The sequence below is a fragment of the Sarcophilus harrisii genome, chromosome 5 (assembly GCF_902635505.1).
Source record: "Sarcophilus harrisii chromosome 5, mSarHar1.11, whole genome shotgun sequence".
Classification (NCBI taxonomy): Eukaryota; Metazoa; Chordata; class Mammalia; order Dasyuromorphia; family Dasyuridae; genus Sarcophilus; species Sarcophilus harrisii.
In genome coordinates this window covers 282,543,415-282,562,413 of record NC_045430.1, presented here as the reverse complement: position 1 = coordinate 282,562,413, position 18,999 = coordinate 282,543,415, and the positions used below count along the sequence as shown (strand labels likewise).

The 18,999-nt window shown below is 53.9% G+C and overlaps 1 protein-coding gene and 1 long non-coding RNA gene across 10 annotated transcripts in view; one reads left to right on the top strand and one right to left on the bottom strand.

Moving 5' to 3' along the window:
* ETV1 (ETS variant transcription factor 1) overlaps positions 1–18,999 on the bottom strand; it is an 81,680-nt gene that overhangs the window by 8,564 nt on the left and 54,117 nt on the right. For all 8 annotated transcript variants that reach the window (XM_031940708.1, XM_031940709.1, XM_031940706.1 and 5 more), the window contains 3 exons: positions 5,217–5,285; positions 3,967–4,035; positions 2,256–2,425 (listed from right to left, as the gene is read on the bottom strand). In XM_031940708.1, the coding sequence (XP_031796568.1) occupies positions 2,256–2,425; positions 3,967–4,035; positions 5,217–5,285 (308 nt within the window). The remainder of the gene's footprint in view (positions 1–2,255; positions 2,426–3,966; positions 4,036–5,216; positions 5,286–18,999) is intronic.
* On the top strand, positions 15,041–18,600 carry LOC116419631. Of its 2 annotated transcripts, XR_004229892.1 has the most exons (4): positions 15,041–16,453; positions 16,594–16,696; positions 17,297–17,432; positions 18,153–18,600. It is a non-coding gene; the product is annotated as an uncharacterized LOC116419631 (long non-coding RNA). The 2 variants fall into 2 exon arrangements; XR_004229891.1 differs by having other exon boundaries at positions 15,041–16,696.

Genomic DNA, 18,999 nt, shown 5'->3' with positions numbered 1-18,999 from the left:
GAAATGGTAAAGCACCCCATTATTTGTGCCAAGAAAACCCCAAACAAGGCCATGGAGAGAGTTAGAGAGACCTGAAGTGTGTGTGTGTGTGTGTGTGTGTGTGTGTGTGTGTCCTCGGTGTGTGTGTGTGTGTACATGTGTGAGAGTGAGTGTGAGTGTGTGCGAGTGTGAGAGTGTGAGTGTGTGTCTGTGTGTGTGTGTGTCTGTGTGTGTGTGTGTGTGCCCGCTTTGATTTGCATTCAGACTTCGACAGTCCTTTCTCTGGAGGTGGAGAGCATTTTTCATAAGTCCTTCAGAATTGTCTTGGATTGAGAAACCCCCAAATGTTCACAGGGACTATTTATGCCCGACCTTGGCAGAGTGTTCAGAGCTCGTGCTGGTCTGATCAGCCACAGTCAGACCTGTGGCTTCCAGGAAGAGAGCGGATGGCCCTCTGCCCTCTGCCCTGGGCAGGCCACAGCTGGAGTCCCAGCCTTAGTTCTGTACACCTTATTTTAGGAGGATTTAGATTAAAAAAGAAAACATGAAGTCCATGGTTTCAGAGTACTGGTTGAAGGAACTGGGAATATAGGAGAAAAAAGGACTTGGGGGCCATGACAGCTCTCTCTTGTGATGGAAGGACTGTCACAGTAGGAGGGATTGAACTTGCACTTGGGAAGAAGTGGCCAAAAGCAAATTTAGGCTTGAAGGCAAGAGATGTTAATGTTAGCTCAAGGTGGAGGGAGCTGCAAGGAGAAGGGGTGAGTTCTTGGCCATGAGACTAGGACATGTAAGGTCACTGAGATCAGCCCTTCTTGCCTTCCTTCCTTCCTTCTTTCCTTCCTTCCTTCCTTCCTTCCTTCCTTCCTTCCTTCCTTCCTTCCTTCCTTCCTTCCTTCCTTCCTTCCCTGCTTCCTTTCCTTTTTTCCCTTCATTTCCCTTCCTTCCTTATTTCCTTCCTTCTCTCCTTTCTTTCCTCCTTCTTTCCTTCCCTCCTTCTCTCTTTCCTTCCCTCCTTGCTTTCCTTTTTCCCTTCTTTCTTTTCCTTCCTTCCCTCCTTCCTTTCTTCCTTCCTTCCCTACTTCTCTCTTTCCTTCCCTTCTTCCTTTTCTTTTTTCCTTCCTTCCTTATCTCCTTCCTGTCTTTTTTTTCCTTCTTCTTTCCCTTCTCCCTCCCTCCCTCCCTTTCTTCCTCTCTCAAAGCTCTGCTTCTTATTTCTCACTCCTGTGAGCCGGCCTGTGGTTCACCAATCTTTTCTGACCGCACTGAAGCTAAAGCTAAGGAACTACAACGTCAGTGCGAATCCCAGAGTACAGATGATGACAGAATTCCGCCCTCTCAGAGCCCCGTCTGTCCTAAGCGAGTCCTTGGAAATGCTTTTGTGAAGGAGGCAAACTCTGGGCATTTGCAGCAGAGTTGGGCCCCTGCCCTTCACCTGCAAACAGGCCCACTGAGGCCTGGGCCCAATCTCAGCTCTGTCCCTCTTCACAAGAGAACCACAAAGGGAAGCCCCCCAGAGGAAGCCCCCTGTGAGATGCCGGCTGGCCCCTGTCACTTTGGGGGGGAAGGTTTATTTCTAGCCTGGTCAGGCAGACTTGGAATGGATTCATGTGATTTGCTTTCTCTGTGATTTGTTCACCAAAAAGCTTTGGTTAAAAATGAGTGGCCCCCAAAAGTGTGTGCCCATGGCAGCCTCGTCTGCTTTCCCCGCTCTCCCCAGGCACCAGGACAACATGCTAAGGCTCAGCAGGATCTCCCTGGTATGGGGGTCAAGGCACAGCCAGTCAGGCCACAGGCTCTCAGAGGCCCCTCCCTGAGGAGCAGCAGAATTCTGGCCCTGCCAGGAAGGCAGAAAGGAGGCCTTGGGGCTCCGGGCCACTGCTGCCTCCCAGACGCGATGCAGGAAGATGGACTTTCCATTTCTGTGCTTGTGTCTGCCCTCCCCCAGCCTCTGCACACGGAAGAACCCATTGTTGCCAGAAAGAAAATGTTGGCAGAAGAGCCAAAGGACTGACCCAGCATCCCTGGGACAACTCATCCGGCCAATGACACTTGTCACCCCGAGGATAGGAGCTGGCTTCCCCTTGGTGACTCTGAGCCCTCCCAGGAAGCTCCACTCTAATCCTTCAGTCTTTGCCACTGTGGGGCACAGTTGGCCCACGGGCCTTCGAAGAGCAAGCACGACCACCACCACCACAACATTCCCGGCTGCCTCAGTCTCCCCTCTTCCCCCAAAAAGAAGGCCGCACTTTGTTAAGCCGTTCTCCAGGACTCACCTCTTCGGGCTCAATCAGCTTAAACTCCATGCCGCGGCCGGTCCAAGCAATGAAATGGGAGTTGGAGGGGTCGTCGAGGAGGGCCACCAGGAACTGCCACAGCTGCAGGGAGCCCCGCCGTTGGTAGGTGGGGCCCTCGCGGTACATGCCCGGCTCTTGCTTGATGTCTCCTGGTGTTGGAAAGAGCCAAGAACAAGCCCCTTGAAACAAGAATCATCAAACAGCAAAACAGCCCCTCCGGTATCAGCAGGCATTGGGCCAGGGACCAGTGGGCGCTCAGAGCAGGAGGGAGGTAGCTATAGCTGTCTGTAGGCATAGGTTTTATGTGTATATACACATATAGAATATATCTGTGCATTTGTTCTGCTGGCCATTTTCTCCCCGGAGCAAATAATGTTTCTGACTTTTAACACTTGTCCCTTGTGTTTCCATCAGCAAAATGCCGAGGTCTCTCCCCGAGCGCACGGTCCCCTCACGTTCACGCTGTTGCATCGCGCCCGCTTGGGTTTCTGTGACCCCCTTGAGAGTTATCGCGAGTTGGGGATGAGCATCCTAAGTTCAGAAGGGACTCAGGAGGCAAGATTTGCCGTGGGGAGGAAGGAGGGCTGGGGAGGGCAGCAGCAAGTCCCTGGATGTGCACCCGGCTATTTATAAAAACAGATTAATAGGAACACAAAGTGCTTACTGCCCCCGACTCATCACAGCCCTGCCTCCTGAAGCCGCCGCAATCAGCTAATCAGAGGCCCCACTTGCCTCCTGTTGTTTGCCAATCAAGAGAAAACCCAGAGGCGGCTCTGGAGAAATATGGCGCCCGCTCTGGTCCTGTCCCAGCTCTCCCGAGGTGCCGCTGCTAGTGGAAGCCCATGGCCCGGCCAGAACAGGCCTGGAACGCAGCTGCAGCAGCCGGGGCTCCCTGGGGGCCGATGTGCCCTCCCCCACACGAGCCCCACAAACTAGACACCCCCATGCCCAGGAAAGTGAATGTCCTTGTTCTCTGTGCTCCCTAACCCATCTTTTCAGGGGTGGATTCTTTGGTCGCCATGACCACTGCTGAGCACATTTTCAGCCCGGCCTGGGCACCGTGGGCCCAGCTTCCGATAGATCTCGGCCAACAAGCCGGGGCCATCATGAGGTCCACCTCCCACCCACCACAAAGGCCAACAAGGCCCTTCCCCTCCTCTGCCAGAGCCAGGCACGGCCCAGGTGCTAGTTACAGGACCAGAGCTCGGGCCTTAGGGGACAAGGGTCTGCTGGAAGACATGGAGGTGAGGGATGGGGAGGACAGGTCGAAGGTCAGCCTTGGACCGCCCCTGCTCCTACTGCACCAGCCACTGATGCCTTCCTCCCCAAATCACTGAGCCTTCCCTGCCACGTATTTCTGTATCAGAACTAGCCTTGAAGGTTGGCAGAGCGATTCACAACGCCATGAAGCAGGTTTGGTGATTATCCTCATTTTAAAGGTGACAAAACTGAGGCAGACAGAGTGACGTGACTTGCCCAGGTTCATGCCACTGAGTGTCTGAGATCAGATTTAAACTGTGGATTCCTGGCCCCAAGCCCAAGGCCCCGCCCACTGTGTCCCCCTCCCCAGTTACCTATACCTGCTGTTTCCCCCACTAGAATATTAGTCCCTCACGGGGCAGGGGTCCCGATTACACAATCACTCTTGTCCCCGAGCCCTTCCCGGGAAGCAACAAAGTGCGCAACGTACCATCGAACTTCTCGGGGACCACGCAGGTGTCGTCGTAAAACTGCCTGGGGCCCTTTTCAAACATGCAACCTGTGGGAGAAAAGGGAGATGGTGAGGGCGCGCAGGGAGGCACCAGCAGCTTTCCGAGGGTCCCAGCCTGCCATGGATCTGAGGGTCCCAGCCCTGCCCAGAGCACCCCCACATGGGCCTGGCTCGGGCACTCCCCCAGGGAGGCCCACAGGAACACCCCCCAAAAAAACCACCAGGTCGGGCAGGGGGAAGGGCGGGGGCTTCCACCTCTGCCTCAGTGGCCCTCCCTCTCTCACGATGCTGTCAGTCAACAAGGACTGAGGGCCTCACATGGGACACAACAACAATAATAGTGAGAGTCAGCTGGGGCTTTAAGGGCTTTACAAAGGTTCTCTCATGGATGCGCCCCATTAATGCAACGCTGGAGGGAAACCTGGGCCCGGCTTAGAGGCAAGTGCGGCTCTCCGGGGGTGCACCCTGGGAAAGGGCCTGGTCCTTCTGGAATTGGGCTGAGAGCTAGACAGGGCCTTGAAGGCCTCCACCTCCTTCACTTCTCAAATGTCAAAACTGAGGGTCAGGGCCTTTCAGTAAATGGCCCAGGACCCCCCAGTCAGTGAGGGGCAAGGCCTGGATGGGAACCCAGGGGCTGCCTCCCATCCAGTGGCCACACATGGGATCCCGGGGGAGCTTCAGATGCCCAGGAGGGAACCAGAAGGGCCCGGAGCTCAGCTGCTGGGCTCCTTCTTGTTTACAGATGAGAATGGGAAATAACAGGCCCCAGGTCACAAAGGCAGGGAGGGCCAGGGCCTCGAACTCGGGGCTTCTAGCTTCAAGTTTAGTCCTTTTTCCAATATAACAGAAAATCCAGAAAAGAGAGGAGGAAGGAGAGGAGAGAAGAAGAGAAAAGAAGGAAAGGGAAGGGAGAGGAAGAGAAGGGAGGGAAGAAGAAGGGAGGAGAGGGAAAGAGAAAAGGAGAAGAAAGGAGAGGAGAGGAGAAGGGATGGGAGCAAATAGGAGGGGAGGAGAGGAGAAGAGAGGGGAGAAGAAAAGAGGGGACAGAAAGACAGAGAGAAGAAAAGAAGAGAAATAGAGGAGGAGAGGAGGGGAGAAGAGATAAAAGGAGCGGAGAAGGAAAGGGGAGAGGAGGGAAGATGGGAGAGGAGGAGAGGGGAGGGCAGGGGAGGAGTGGAAGTGCTCTCTGTCCTCCTGGGAGGCAGGAGTGTCAGGGAGCCAGCACTCACCCTCTGTTCTGTTGGGGTGCACCAGGAAGCCCTCTTGCCGCATGTAAATGGAGTGGCAGCTAGGCACTTCTGAAAGGGAACAGGCGTTAGTCAGTGCGGCCTCTGGAAGGGCAGCACAGCTGGGTGCCACAAGGGCAGACGGGATTGCTCTTCCATCTCCCTGGGCACCCACAAGGCAGGGGTACCTCCTGGGGGCTGCTGAGCTTCCACCAGGGATTCTGAGAGTCAAAGATTCATCACAAGGCCCTGCTTCGGGACAGCTCTCAACACAGCCCAGCTAGGCTGATCCTTTATGGCAGATCCCATTCCCCAACATCGCAGAGCTGCATGCAGTAAGTGCCTAATGTTTTCTGACTGGGGTCAAGCCTCTTCCTTTTGGAGTTCTCCTAGGAATGAGAGCTTGCTCCCAATCTGTCTGGGTCCCTTACTCCATGGGGGAGAAAGGGCAGCCTGGGGGGGGTCACAAATGGAAGAGCCAAGACAGAATTCAGGCCTCCTGACCCTTGCACCGCACTCTTCCCCGGACCCTGCACCCTCCTCTTGTGGGATTTCCAACCGAGTGAGACGGTAGGAAGCACGACGGGCACCTGGGCAGCAGTAGACCTTCGGAAGCCCATCCAACCACTGGGGGTCCCTTCGATTATCTACGTATGGATCACACTGCCTCATCTTTGACTCTGGGCTTAGGAACCTCCCTGTGGCCATGGGCCGGGTCATCCCGCTCCCTGTACCATGGCGGCGTCCACCACGGTCACAACGGTTCCTTCAGAAAGTTATTAGTTATCTTTGTAAAGAAATATCAGAGAACAAAACCCGCCACCTGGGAAGCCCGTGAGTGCCTCTCCTTTCGGCGTAGCTCACGGAACGCTGGGAACGCCCGTTCCCCCTCTGTGCGACGGCCCAAGTCACTGACCCTTTCCGGGTTCCGGTCCCCCTCTGTAACACGGAGTGTGGCCCGCCGCTCTCAGAGCCAGCCCCCGGCCATAATGCCATAATTCTGCGTGCAAAACAGCGATTCCCTTATCACACACCCTCCTTGGCCATGTCCGAGAAAACGTGGTTGAGATGGAGTGGCTCTGACTTACTCACAATTCTCCCCATAATCAAAGGAAGCAAAATGTAAGCATTGCTCTTGTTCGAATGTGAAAGTGGAGCCATTTCCCAAGGAGCCGCCCTGCCCCGCTCTCAACGAGCCCCGCGGCTCCTCTCCAGGTCAATGCATCCATTAGCGATCACTCACGTTGAGAGAATTTACTCCCACTGACCAGTTGGCCCTGGAAATCGCCAATAACAGCCCTCTGTTCAGAAGTCCACTCTGAATGTGGGCCCAGTGATATAATAATGTAACCTTATATATAATATATATATATATATATAAAATATAAAAAATAATATAAAATAATGTTAAAATATAATAAATAATATTAAAAATTTTAAAAATATATAAATAATAAAATATATAATAATATAAAAATATGTTCCTAAGAATAATAAAAAAGGTTCCTATAATATAAAAAAATAATATAAAAATATAAAATGGACTGACCCTGCAAGTTCCTCAGCAAATGGAACTCACAATGAATTAAGTCTCTGCTGCCACAGGCCAATGTCCGCTCTGTAAATGTTGGGCTGAGGGAGAGGGGTAAGCGGCTTTCTCAGTGTCAAAAAGCTGATCTCTGTGGAGGGCAGAATCCGAACCTGCATCTTGCTGGCTTTCACATGGTTTCTCTCTACACTCAATGTCCCGGGCTTTTCAAGAATTAAACCCATTTAATACAACTGAGCCCTTTCAGAACAGGATTCCCAGGTGTTTTCCACAGCACAAAGCCTTTGTCCCCCCTCCTTTTGGTCTCCCAAACTGATGCCACGGATTCTGCACAGAGAGACCCTAAACAACCCAACTGAAAATCCTGAAAATCAGCTGAGGGGCCAAACCAAGGCAGTGGCCGTTCCAACGGGAGCCCGTCTGGGACCTGCCACCTAAAACCGAATCCCTCCCTGCTTGGGTCAGGTGGCCAGAAGAGCTTGCCTGGGCCAGGCTGGCCCTGGGGCTGCCAGATCTCTCCTGGCGTGAGGGGGCCCTTGCTCTGGGCACAGACCCTGCTCCCTGGCACTCCTGGGAACCTCTCCTTTGAGCGAGGTCGGTGCTCTGCCCAGGATTGGATGACAGTGATCTCCAGTGAGCCCAGGAGAGCCCCTCCAAGGTCTGGGGACAAGCAGCGCCAATGCTGCCATTTCTGCTGAGATGCAACAGCATGATTCTCCCCAGCGTAACCCAACACAACAAAAATAATGACAGAAAGCGGCCCAACTGGAGGGAAGGGGGCTAAGGCTGCTGTCCAGTGCTCACATCCAGCGCAGGGGGGCTGCAGACATGTCTGTCACTCATGGAAGGACAAGAGCTCACCCTCCCATGTGCACTCCAGCCAATCGACCAGCTTTGCTAGTACTGGGACAAGAGAGTCCCTGTCCTCAGACCCCAAAGGCTATTTACTGGGGGCGGGGGGGTGGGGTTCCTGGGGGGGGGTTCCTGTAGATACCAAAGAGTCAGTCCAATAAGGTCTGAGGGTCATATATATGCACTGAAAACAAACAGGCCATTTCAGGAAAGGCTTCCGGGAGCTCGGTCTCCATGAAAGCCAGGGGTTCTGAGAGCTGTCAGTGAGGAAGGAATATGTCTAAGCACAGGGGAAACCCTCTGGGAAGACCAAGAGGTGGGGAAGAAAGCTGTGTGAGAACCCGTGAAGGAATCATCGCCCGTACAGTATCGAGAGTGAGGGGATTCATGGGTAATACGTCTGGAAAGGGAGACTGAGAGTACAGGTGAAGCACTTAAAATGCCAGTATGAGGAGTTTGTGTTTGATCCCAGAGAAACTAGGGAGCCACTGAAAATCCTTGAGCCGAGGTGTGACACAGCTCATACTTAAGATTATTTTGGCAGGCAGGTGGAGAATGAGTTGAACAGAGCTGAGAATGATGCAGGAAGTCTCAGAAGGCCAAGTGAGAGGTAACCAAATGGGGGAACATTAGAGTGAGGCAGGGTTAGAACGAGGGGCACGTCAGCCCAGGCACCTGTTAATGGTGCTGTCTCTGGGCAGCCAGGGGGTCTCCCCAGAATGAGCTGGCGTGGGAGTGAAAATGGAGAGGAGCTTCGGAAGATCTCCGAGACTCGAGACTGTGTCAGGGAGCTCCATTCAAGAACCAGTCTTGTTGGGAAAAGGGATGGGCAGATTTCAAGAAGTCCAGGAGTCTGGGATCTGGGGCACAAAAAGTGTGTGTGTGTGTGTGTGTGTGTGTGTGTGTGTGTGTGTGTGTCCACATGATGTGTGTAACCTGGACGGATGCCACAGGGCTCAGTGAGGCAGGGGGAGCTCAGCTCCTCCCAGGGCTGGCACCCGGGCACACTGGATCGCCTTCCCCTTGCCTCTCTCACATTCGGGCACTGCTTAGCATCCATCTTGCCCTTTCTATTTCCCTGGGGAACCTTTCAGTGACGCATCCCTAGCTTCTGCAGTGGGGGGAGCCTCGGCCACCGAAACGCCAAAGAAAGTCAGAGCAACGGGTCTGGGGTCTCCGCCATTTGGGAGCTCTCTCCCACATTCCGGGTGCCTCAGGCGGCTTGCCCAGGGGATGGGCCATAGCTCGGGAGGAAAACAGTCCCCTTTCCATCAGGCAACAAACCTATGAGGAGCTTGCTATGTGCCAGGCCCTGTGCTAGGTGCTAGCCATCCAAAGGAAGGTCAAAGATGGTCCTGGTCCCGTGGGCTCCCACCAACAACCTTCCCCTCTACAAGCCTCCTCCTTCCCCTATAGCATTCAGAGATTCATCTTGGGAAACCGAGGCTCATCCGCGTTAACAATCGGTTCTCTCCCTAATTCAGACCTTTGACCCAGCCCAGGGAGGACTGAAAAATGGACTGAAGGGGAGTTGATCTGCCATGAAGTAACTAGTCTTGTTATTCTAAAGTGTGATCAGTTAATTTATGACTCTCAGAGTGGGTCAGACGCTAATCAGATTGTAGAAACATTTCCAAAGTGATTATTCAATCAAATGACTAACATGGTTAATTAGGAGCCATAAACATTGCTCTGAAATTCATCAAAGTAATGACTTGCCCAGAAGAATTACGGCTAATTAAATTGCCTGCTGCTTTCAAGTCTACCTTATCGAATCAGAGATCCGGCCAATGAAACTTGGCCCGGCCGCTTGACATTGGACTCTAACTCCCAAGGATTTGAACTGGTTCAGCAGCTGCTTCGGAAGCAAAGCTTTCAGTGCTCGCTGAAGAGGGACACTTTCTTCGGATTTCGTTTTAGTAACATGAGAGAGGGGGCTCAGCAGGGACAGGGGCCCAAAGCATGGCTGGCAATGTGAATTTTTTTCTCTCTCTCTCTCACACACACACACACACACACACCCCAGGTAATAATAGAGTTTTTAGGAAGACATTTCTAATTTACCAAAATGACAAGAGCGAAGGCAAACAAACTAAAATTAATTAAATCAATCCTTAACTCGTTCTGTCCTCAAATGGCAAAAGTCCCTGAAACATGTGGTCCCCCTTATTAGAATGGACTTGAGATAGGGAACGGACTGTCCTTGGTTCTGAAAGTGGACTCCAGAACTGAAGTATTTAACAAAGGTTTTTCATTCGCTCATTCATTCATCCATTCACCCCTTTCTCGATCAGCATATTCGATAGCTCTCCATCCATGTTTCCATTTCAGTTCACCAAACATCTCTCCATTTCTCCTCCACGATCCAGGATCCAGCCATCTACCCAAACTGGATAATGGGCGTAAAACCTTTGTCAAGCCCTTAAGGTACAAGTAAGTACCAGCAATCATCATCATCATCACCATCATCATCATTTCTCTCTCCATCTTTCCCCCTGTTTCATCTGTCTACCTAAACTGGGCGTCTCTTCATGTCTGGCCTGGAGAATGCGAATGTGCTGAATTTGAATTTTAAAAAATTAATGCAAACATAGGTTCCCACAAGTCTCAGTTTCCCGATCTGTAAAATGGCCTGGGAAAATATAACTCAGCTCACAGTATGGAAGGATTTTTTTCTCTCTCAGTGCCATTCACCCCAGCAAATGGCTCCATCTAGAAATGAGACAGTAAAGCATAATGGGTAGAGTGCTCCACCTCCATCAGAGAAGGCTCCAGTTCAGACCTAACTTCTGACTCCGGCTAATGGAGTGTTTGGGCTGCAGATTAGTTGCTTCATTTCCCTGAGCCTCATCAGTAAAATGGGGCTAATAAAGTTCACTTAGTCTAGCTCACTGGTTTGTTGGGAGGCATAGGGGAGTTAAAGTCCTTCCTGATGCTGAGAGCCAAGCACAAACGTTCCGGATTGCCAGAACCTCCCTCCGCGTCGCCCAGCTCCCTCCCGTGGCTGACTGGACTGGCCATTTATGTATAAGGAAGGCGCTCCAGCTTTTGAAGTGGACGTAGCATCCAGGAGCGGGACGACATTTGAGGATCATCTGTTCCGCGGGACGATGGCCCAGTGAGGGGACCCACCTCCCGGAGGGCAACAGCCTTGTCGCCAGGGAGGCTGGGACGGGCCTGTTCTCAGTCATGTATGGAAACACATAAAACAAATCACAGAGCTATCAAGGAAGTCAACTGTTACTGAGAGTTATTAAAGGGGAGGGTTGCATTCATGTGTGTATTTTTCATTCATTCATTCATTTTGAGAAGGGGCAGAGTACTTGGCCTAGAGTCAGGAACCGCTGATTTCAAATCCAACCCTAGACACTCACTAGCAGTGGGACTCTGGGCAAATCACACAACCCTGCTTGCCTCAGTTTTCACATCTGTAAAATGGACTGAGAAGGAAATAGCAAACTACTCCAGTATCTCCACCAAGAAAACCTCAAATGGGGTCATGAAGACATGAGTGGAAAATGACTAAAACCATTTTTTTTTTAAGTCTATAGATTCCAGGTGAGGTAGATTCCAGGTGAGGAATGGGTGTGGTAAACAGACCTGTCCTCTGGGCTTACTCCCTCAGGGCCAGGGCCAGTATGGGATCCTAGCACAAGCCAGAGGGGAGAGCGCTTCAATGCCTGGAAAGCTTTTCTCTACATTATCTAATTAGTGCCAGGAACCCCCATTTTGCAAGCCATTATTCTAGTTTCCTAGACGAGGACACCGGGGTTCGGACGGGTTAACTGAGTTGCCCCTGGCTGCATAAAGGTCGGTTTGGAAGCCTGATTTCCCTGTGTTCCTCCTGCCTCACACCAAACACCTCCCTTCTCCCCCATGCATCACAGCCCACCCCTGTCTACCGCCCCTAGTGCTGCACGATGGTTAGAGTCGGGAGGCTGCCCTCCATCCCAACTACACTCATCTCTGCCCAACTGTCTACTTCCACCATTAATAACCCCAAGAAAGAGCTTCCCCTGACTTTGTCACCTGGCCCAGCGCCTTCTCCGTGGGGAACACTGGCCTGTTTGGCTAGCAGTGGGCTTCTGGGAGCCTCACTCTAACCCAGCGGTGGATTATGGGGACCGGGGCCCCGCAGACCGCTCCTCCCACCGCGAGCTCAAGCCCGAGCTGTGCTCTGCAAATCCCAACACGGTCCAGAAATCAGAGCTATTTCCATCATTGGAGTTTTGACTATTGTCCACATGATGAACATTTAGACAAAAATGAACTAATAGAAATAGAGCTTTTCACAAAGGAACGGCTTGGAGAACGACCACTTCTCTCCCATGAAACATTCTGGTGAAATAGAAATTGCCCAACGGAAGCCGGGGGCATCGTCCTGAGGGGGCAGCGTGGGTGGGGTCTGGCCACCCAGCCTGCCCGCTGCTGCCCAGGAAGTGCGGCCCACGGAGCTCTCGTGGAGAGGAAGGGGGGCAGTGGGTATGAGTATGGGGGGGACGTGGGGGGCTTGTTTATTAAAGGCTTATCTTTCATCCTCATGTATGTTTGTGTATGTATTTTATATATATGGATACATGCATATAAAAAGGTGATCATACACATAAATCGCTTGTACACGTCTATCTTTTCTTATATATTATATATTCTTATATATATTTCTTATTTATTATAATATAATATATATTATACGTATATTTTCTTATAAATTAAATATTATATATTTCTTATATATTATTTTCTTATATAGTATATTATATATTATATATATTTTTTTCTTATATTCTGATATATATATTTCTTATATATTTTCTCCTACATACATTGCAACTAGTGTACATGTTATAGTGTGTATGTCTATATAGCAAACATGTATGTGCATGTGTACTTTAACATATAAAAGATGCACATGAGCACACATCTAAATTCTGTCCCTGTGTATGTGCTAGCTTAGATATCTATCATCCATGTGTCACAGCTACTATATGGATCACAGATACTGTACATGGAGACATTCATATTTAAATATACACTCGGATTTTTATATTCAGTCCAATTTATCTCAAAAAAGGAGCCCCGCCTTGTAGATTAGCTACAATTAAGGAGACAGAGTCCCTTTCGCTGTCCAGCTAGGATCCATGCTCCAGGAACAATACTAAGTAGCAACAATTATCATCCACCTTTCTGGGGAAAAACAAAATCTCTCAGTTAAGTCCTTCTTACTTTGAGTGAAACTATTTTGAGTTTGCTCCAAATTTCAGGGCATTCTCCTCATCCCGAATGTGGGATCCCTGATCCTCCTTCTGCAAATAAGGACGCAGAAAACCCGGACTCCGGGTCCCAGAAGAGCTTCACTTACAACTCAGTGGGGGGATTTGCCCACCAGGAGTGGGATGGGGGGGATTTGCCCACCAGGAGTGGGATGGGGGGATTTGCACACCAGGAGTGGGATGGGGGATTGCACACCAGGAGTGGGGGAGTTGCACACCAGTGGGGTGGGGGATTTGCCCACCAGGAGTGGGGTGGGGGATTTGCCCACCAGGAGTGGGATTTGCCACCAGGAGTGGGGTGGGGGAATTGTCCGCCAGGAAGGGGGGGATTTGCCCACCAGGAGTGGGATGGGGGGGATTTGCACACCAGTGGGGTGGGGGATTTGCCCACCAGGAGTGGGGTGGGGGGGATTTGCCCACCAGGAGTGGGGTGGGGATTTGCCCACCAGGAGTGGGATGGGGGATTTGCACACCAGGAGTGGGGGATTTGCACACCAGTGGGGTGGGGATTTGCCCACCAGGAGTGGGTGGGGAGTTGCCCATCAGGAGTGGGGGATTTGCCACCGAGGAGTGGGGTGGGGGGATTGCCCATCAGGAGTGGGGGGATTTGCCCACCAGGAGTGGGGTGGGGGAATTTGTCCGCCAGGAAGGGGGATTGCCACCAGGAGTGGGATGGGGGGATTTGCCACCAGTGGGGTGGGGGGATTTGCCCACCAGGAGTGGGGTGGGGATTGCCCACCAGGAGTGGGATGGGGGGGATTTGCCCACCAGGAGTGGGATGGGGGGGATTTGCACACCAGTGGGGTGGGGGGGATTTGCCCACCAGGAGTGGGGTGGGGGGGATTTGTCCGCCAGGAAGGGGGGGATTTGCCCACCATGGCTTCCTCCACTCTGAGCAGACGGCAAGCTAGGAAAGCAAACCAAAAAACTCACTTCATGGGAAACTGAGGCTTCACTTGCCTCGAGGGGCACAGCTAATGAGGGGGGAGCGGGAGGAGGGGCCGGGTGTGTACGCAGGCCTCCTGCAATCGGCAGAGTCTGCACCGCGCCAAGTCCCCGGGACATTTCCAAGAATCCTTAGGGTTGGGGGAACCTGAAAGCGATCGGAAGTGCTGGGGGGAGGGGGGAAGGAGGGAGGGGCTTCTCGGCTCGCCCTCAGGCACGCGGCCTCTCCCTGCCCCCACCCCCCTGGCCCGGGCCGGAGACACTCCCCCTCCCCCCGGGCCGAGGAGGCTCCAGTGACAGATTTGAATGGAATTCAGACCAGCAGTTCCTGCCGCCGCAGCCTCCCCGAGGCCGGAGCGCTCGCTGGCCCGCCGGGAGGCCCGCGGAGGCAGGCGGCGGCTCGGGTTACGGGCGGCCCGGCCAATGGGAGGCAGGGGAAGGAAACTCTCCACCTCCGGCTCGGGATAAATGGCCGTCCCAGCCCCCCACCCCCTCGCCCCCCCGTGGGTGGGGTGTTGTTTTTCCCTTCCCTTTCAGACTCCATTTTATGAATGGGCCTCCTGACCGAGCCGAGCCCATTCATGGACAGCTGCGGAGGGGGGCGGGGAGGGGGGATCAATCCGTCCTAGGGAAGGCTGACAGCGCGGCTTTAAGGCGGCCTTCGCTGCCCATTCCCGACTGAAAATGCAGCCGGCGTCCGGGGGCCCCGGCGTAACGCGGCCGAGTCAATCCAGGCCGGGACCGCATCCTCCGGGCCGCCCCCGGGCTCCCCAGCCTCCGGGCCGCCCCCGGGCCCCCCAGCCTCCGGGCCCTCCATCCTCCGGGCCGGCCCCCGGGCCCTCCAGCCTCCGGGCCCTCCATCCTCCGGGCCGGCCCCCGGGCCCTCCATCCTCCGGGCCCTCCATCCTCCGGGCCGGCCCCCGGGCCCTCCATCCTCCGGGCCCTCCATCCTCCGGGCCGGCCCCCGGGCCCTCCATCCTCCGGGCCCTCCATCCTCCGGGCCGGCCCCCGGGCCCTCCATCCTCCGGGCCCTCCATCCTCCGGGCCGCCCCCGGGCCCCCCAGCCTCCGGACCCTCCATCCTCCGGGCCGCCCCCGGGCCCTCCAGCCTCCGGACCCTCCATCCTCCGGGCCGCCCCCGGGCCCCCCAGCCTCCGGGCCCTCCATCCTCCGGGCCGCCCCCGGGCCCTCCATCCTCCGGGCCGCCCCCGGGCCCCCCAGCCTCCGGGCCGCCCCCGGGCCCCCCAGCCTCCGGGCCGGGCCCTCACTGACCGGACCCTGGGAAGACTCTAAGCTTTTCGTAGAAAATCGGGAGCCGGCCCAGTCCAGCTCCAGGAGTCTGCTCTGGGACGGACGAGGGCTCCAGGGGCCCAGGGGACTGACGAGGCGGCAGGGACACATTTCGGGAAGGGAGCCCGCCGGGGAATGAAGGCCCGGCCGGGAACGGGGCCCTTCCCCTTCCCCAGCTCAACCCGGCCAGGGGCAGCCCCGATCTCGCGCTGGAAACCTCTCTGGGCAGGGCAGAGGGAGGGAGCGGAGCGGGAACGGGGCTGAGCTGCTCTGCACGAGCTCGGCCTCGGGTCCCGGAGCTCGGCCTCCTGTCCCGGGGCTCGGCCTCCTGTCTCAGCTGGCTTTAGGCGGTGCGGTGCGGGAAGGGGCAGAAATGAGCTGCCTGCCCAGATCTCGGAAGGGGACCGTGCGCGCCAAGGGGAAACGGGCCGGGTCAGGAGCGGCTGAGGCTGGACCTTGAGATGCGCCCCCGAGGAGTGGGGCAGAGGCAGCCAGCAAACCCTCCCATAAGCCACCAACAGCCCTCAGGGTCCTCCTGCGCGGCCCAAAGTGCTCTGTGTGGGCCGTGGGGATATGGAGCCCGAGGAGAACTCCTTTCTCCGGGTCGGGCTCCAAGGAATGGAGGTCCAGTTCCTAACTGGGAGACAGTCCTCGCTTCCCAGCCTCTCTTCTCCAGCCTCCAGTCCATCTCCCCCAGGGCCACCCACACTCAGCTCTGCTCAGGAAGCTGTGGCCCCTGCGCCTCCCGGGAGGACACAAACACAGCCTTTGGGGATTTGGGGCCTTTCCCAGGCCAAGGCGGCAGATCTGACCAGGTTTATGCTCTCCTTGTATTACACACTGACTGAACTACTCGCTGTTTCCTGCACAAGCTACCCTGCTGCCCACCTCAGGGTCTCAGTCCAGGCTGGCCCCAAGTCCTCCCCCAGCTCCCCCGAAGACTCAGCTGGGGGGCCCCTTCCCACAGGTGGCCCTTCCTGGGCCCTCCCGGACCCCCAGGCGTGGGAACTTCCCCCTCCTGGATGCTTATTTATATTACTTATGAGGGCCCAAGCTGCTCCTTCAGCCACAACCATCCTCAACACAACAGCTAGCTGCTATTGCCGGAGCACTTTGAAGTGCTCCTTTACAATCATTCTTGACATGATCTTCCCAAGAAGCCTTCCAGGAAAGTGCTATCACGTCATGTTTTACAGATGTAGAAACTGAGGCAGAGACATGTTAAGTGATTTCCCCAGGATCAAATACTATTAAGTGATTAAGACTATTATTGGAACCCCTACTCTCTGGGGTCTAGCACTCTATGCCCTGCAACACTTTGATGTCCCCTGGAGGGTAAGCTCCCTGAAGTCAAGAACTGTTTTTGTTGTTGTTGTTATATTTTTGTTTTGTTTTTATTTAGTTTTGCTCTTTGTTTGCTTAGCCCCTAGAGTAAGAGCTGTACATAGGTGGTACTTAATATATGCTCCTTCCAGATATTCATGGACATGTAGGGGGCCCAGGGGCTAGAATGCCCCGTCTGGAGTCAGGAAAATCTAAATTCAAATCCAGCCTCAGACAATAGCTGTGTGATCCTGGGTAAGTCACTTAAGCTTGCAAATCTCAGTTCTTTATTTGTAAAATGAGCTGAAGAACAAAAATGGCAAACGACGCCAATATCTCTGCCAAGAAAACCTCCCAAGGGTCCCAAGTAGTCAGACCCAGCTGAAAACAACTAAGCAACAATAATTTACCTCACTGAAGTTCTCTTCATGTTTCTGGATGGGCTGAGAATTTTTTTTAATGATTTATTCAAATTCTAGAGATACTTTTAGTTGCTGTTAGTCAGTCTCCAAAAACATAAATCACTCTCCTGTGCTACATTCATGCTGTTCCATGGAAGGGGAGAAGTCAATCCTGTTCTGTCTTCCACCCATTATGTTTTGAGTAACAGGACATGTTTTTACATGGGTTTGCAAAGCTCTTTCATGCTCATCAATCAATCCATAAATCCACATTTGCTAAGCTCCTACTGTGTGCCAGGCACCTAATACTATGTCTCTCCGTTGACTGATGAATGCAAATAGAGCTGCCGCTAAGCAAACAGGTTGGGGAAAATTGCCATCAGCAGCCTCCTCCCTTCCTTCCTAACACCTGTCTTTCCTCTCATCGCCTCTCCTCATTTTTCTCCCTACCGAGGACTGGACCTCCTGAGCAAGGCTGGACCCTTCCCCTCCCCACAGTCTCCATCCCTAGGGAAGATCCCTGGCCTCAATGCCTCAAGCCAGTGAAGAGGACCAGGAAGAAAAGGCAGGAGCTCTGTAAAATACCTCAGGTAAGGGTAAGTGGGTACAGCTGGCTTGGGAGGGTAAGCGAAGGCCAAATCAGGGCAGAGCTGAGAAGCAGTGCGTTCTAGGCAGGGGAAGGAGAGAATGGAAGGGAAACACTAAATATGGAAAATAGCAAAGGCAGAGAGTGGATGGCAAACCACAGAATGCAATACCTGGCAAGGTGGGAGGGAGCCAGGCCATGAAGGGCTTTAGAGGAGACTGAGCCTGGGGGCAGGTGGGAGCCATTGATGTTTATGGGACAGAGGGGTCTAGGGTCAGGCCCACCCTCCAGGGAAAGTATTTGACAGTGAAGTGCAGAAGGAAACAGACTTGGGTTGGGCACTTGGTAGGGAGACACACTAATCCAGGTGAAAGATTCTGTGGGCCTGAAGTAAGGCTAGGGCTTGTGTGAGCAACAGGCCCAGCTGGGAGAGAGTCGGGGAGGTGGGAAATAGGGCCAGAAGGTACAGGTGACTGGATAGAAAGGAGGCAGAAGAGGGACATGGCCCACCCAGATGACTGGGAGGACAGTGGGGCCCTGTGTGGACAGAGAAGTTTAGAAGAGTGAGAAAGAGACTGAATTCTCTCATGTATATGTCACTTTGACATCCATGGGACAGCAGTTTGAAATGTTGCCCAGGCCCCTGATGCCGTGGGGCTGGAGCTCAGGACAGGGCCTGGGGGTGGCCGGAGCGGAGACTCACCAGCCCAGACGTGATCATTAGATCTGCAGGATGTGATGGTGATAGAAGGCCCAGGGCAGAGCCTTTGCATCCACCCAGAGAGAAGCAGCGGGTGACGCAGCACAGGAGACAGAGAATGGGCAGTGGGCACGAGGATGACCCCAAGAGCACAGGAACCGGCCCGCAGCGAGCCTCCTCTGGGGTCCTCACGTACAACACTGTAAAGTTGGCCATTTCCCCACTCACACATTCCCTCTTCTTCTCCTGGTGGCTTCTCTGACCTTCAAGTGTCACCAAACCCCACTTTCTGCAGGAAACCTTTCCCGGCCTCCTTCAGCAGGTTACTCTGTGTTCTGTCTGCTGTCTCCCCTGTGAGACTGCAAGCTCACTGAGGGCAGGAACCCTGCTTAGTCTCTGTCTTCCCGTCGCCAGCAAGCACGGGGCCTGCCACAAAACTGGTCCTTAATAAACGCTTACTGACTTCAGCTGAGCCTAAGCTCTTGGCCATTAATTACCCCGGCGTTTCCCTCACTCTCTTGACTATTTCCCAGTTGAAGCGGCCCCATGGGGCCCCCTGCTGCCCCCCAAGCAGCACGAAGACCTTGTGCCCCCTACTTTGGTCTTTTCCTTTCTCCAGCCTCCTTATGTTTTCATGTTGTGGATTTGGACACCAGAGAAGAGTGCTGGAGCTCCTTCCATTACTGGCCACACACAAGGCGCTCCGCTTTCGAAAGGGCTTGCAAGGCCTTTCTTTGGGGATGGGCCCGAAACCCTAAACAGGAGACTTTCCCAACGCCATTAGCTCAGCATCAATAGGTGAAGGAGGGAATCGGGGCTTCTGAGATAACGCCATTGAGTTTCCTAAGGGGTTATTTAATGTACTCTCAGC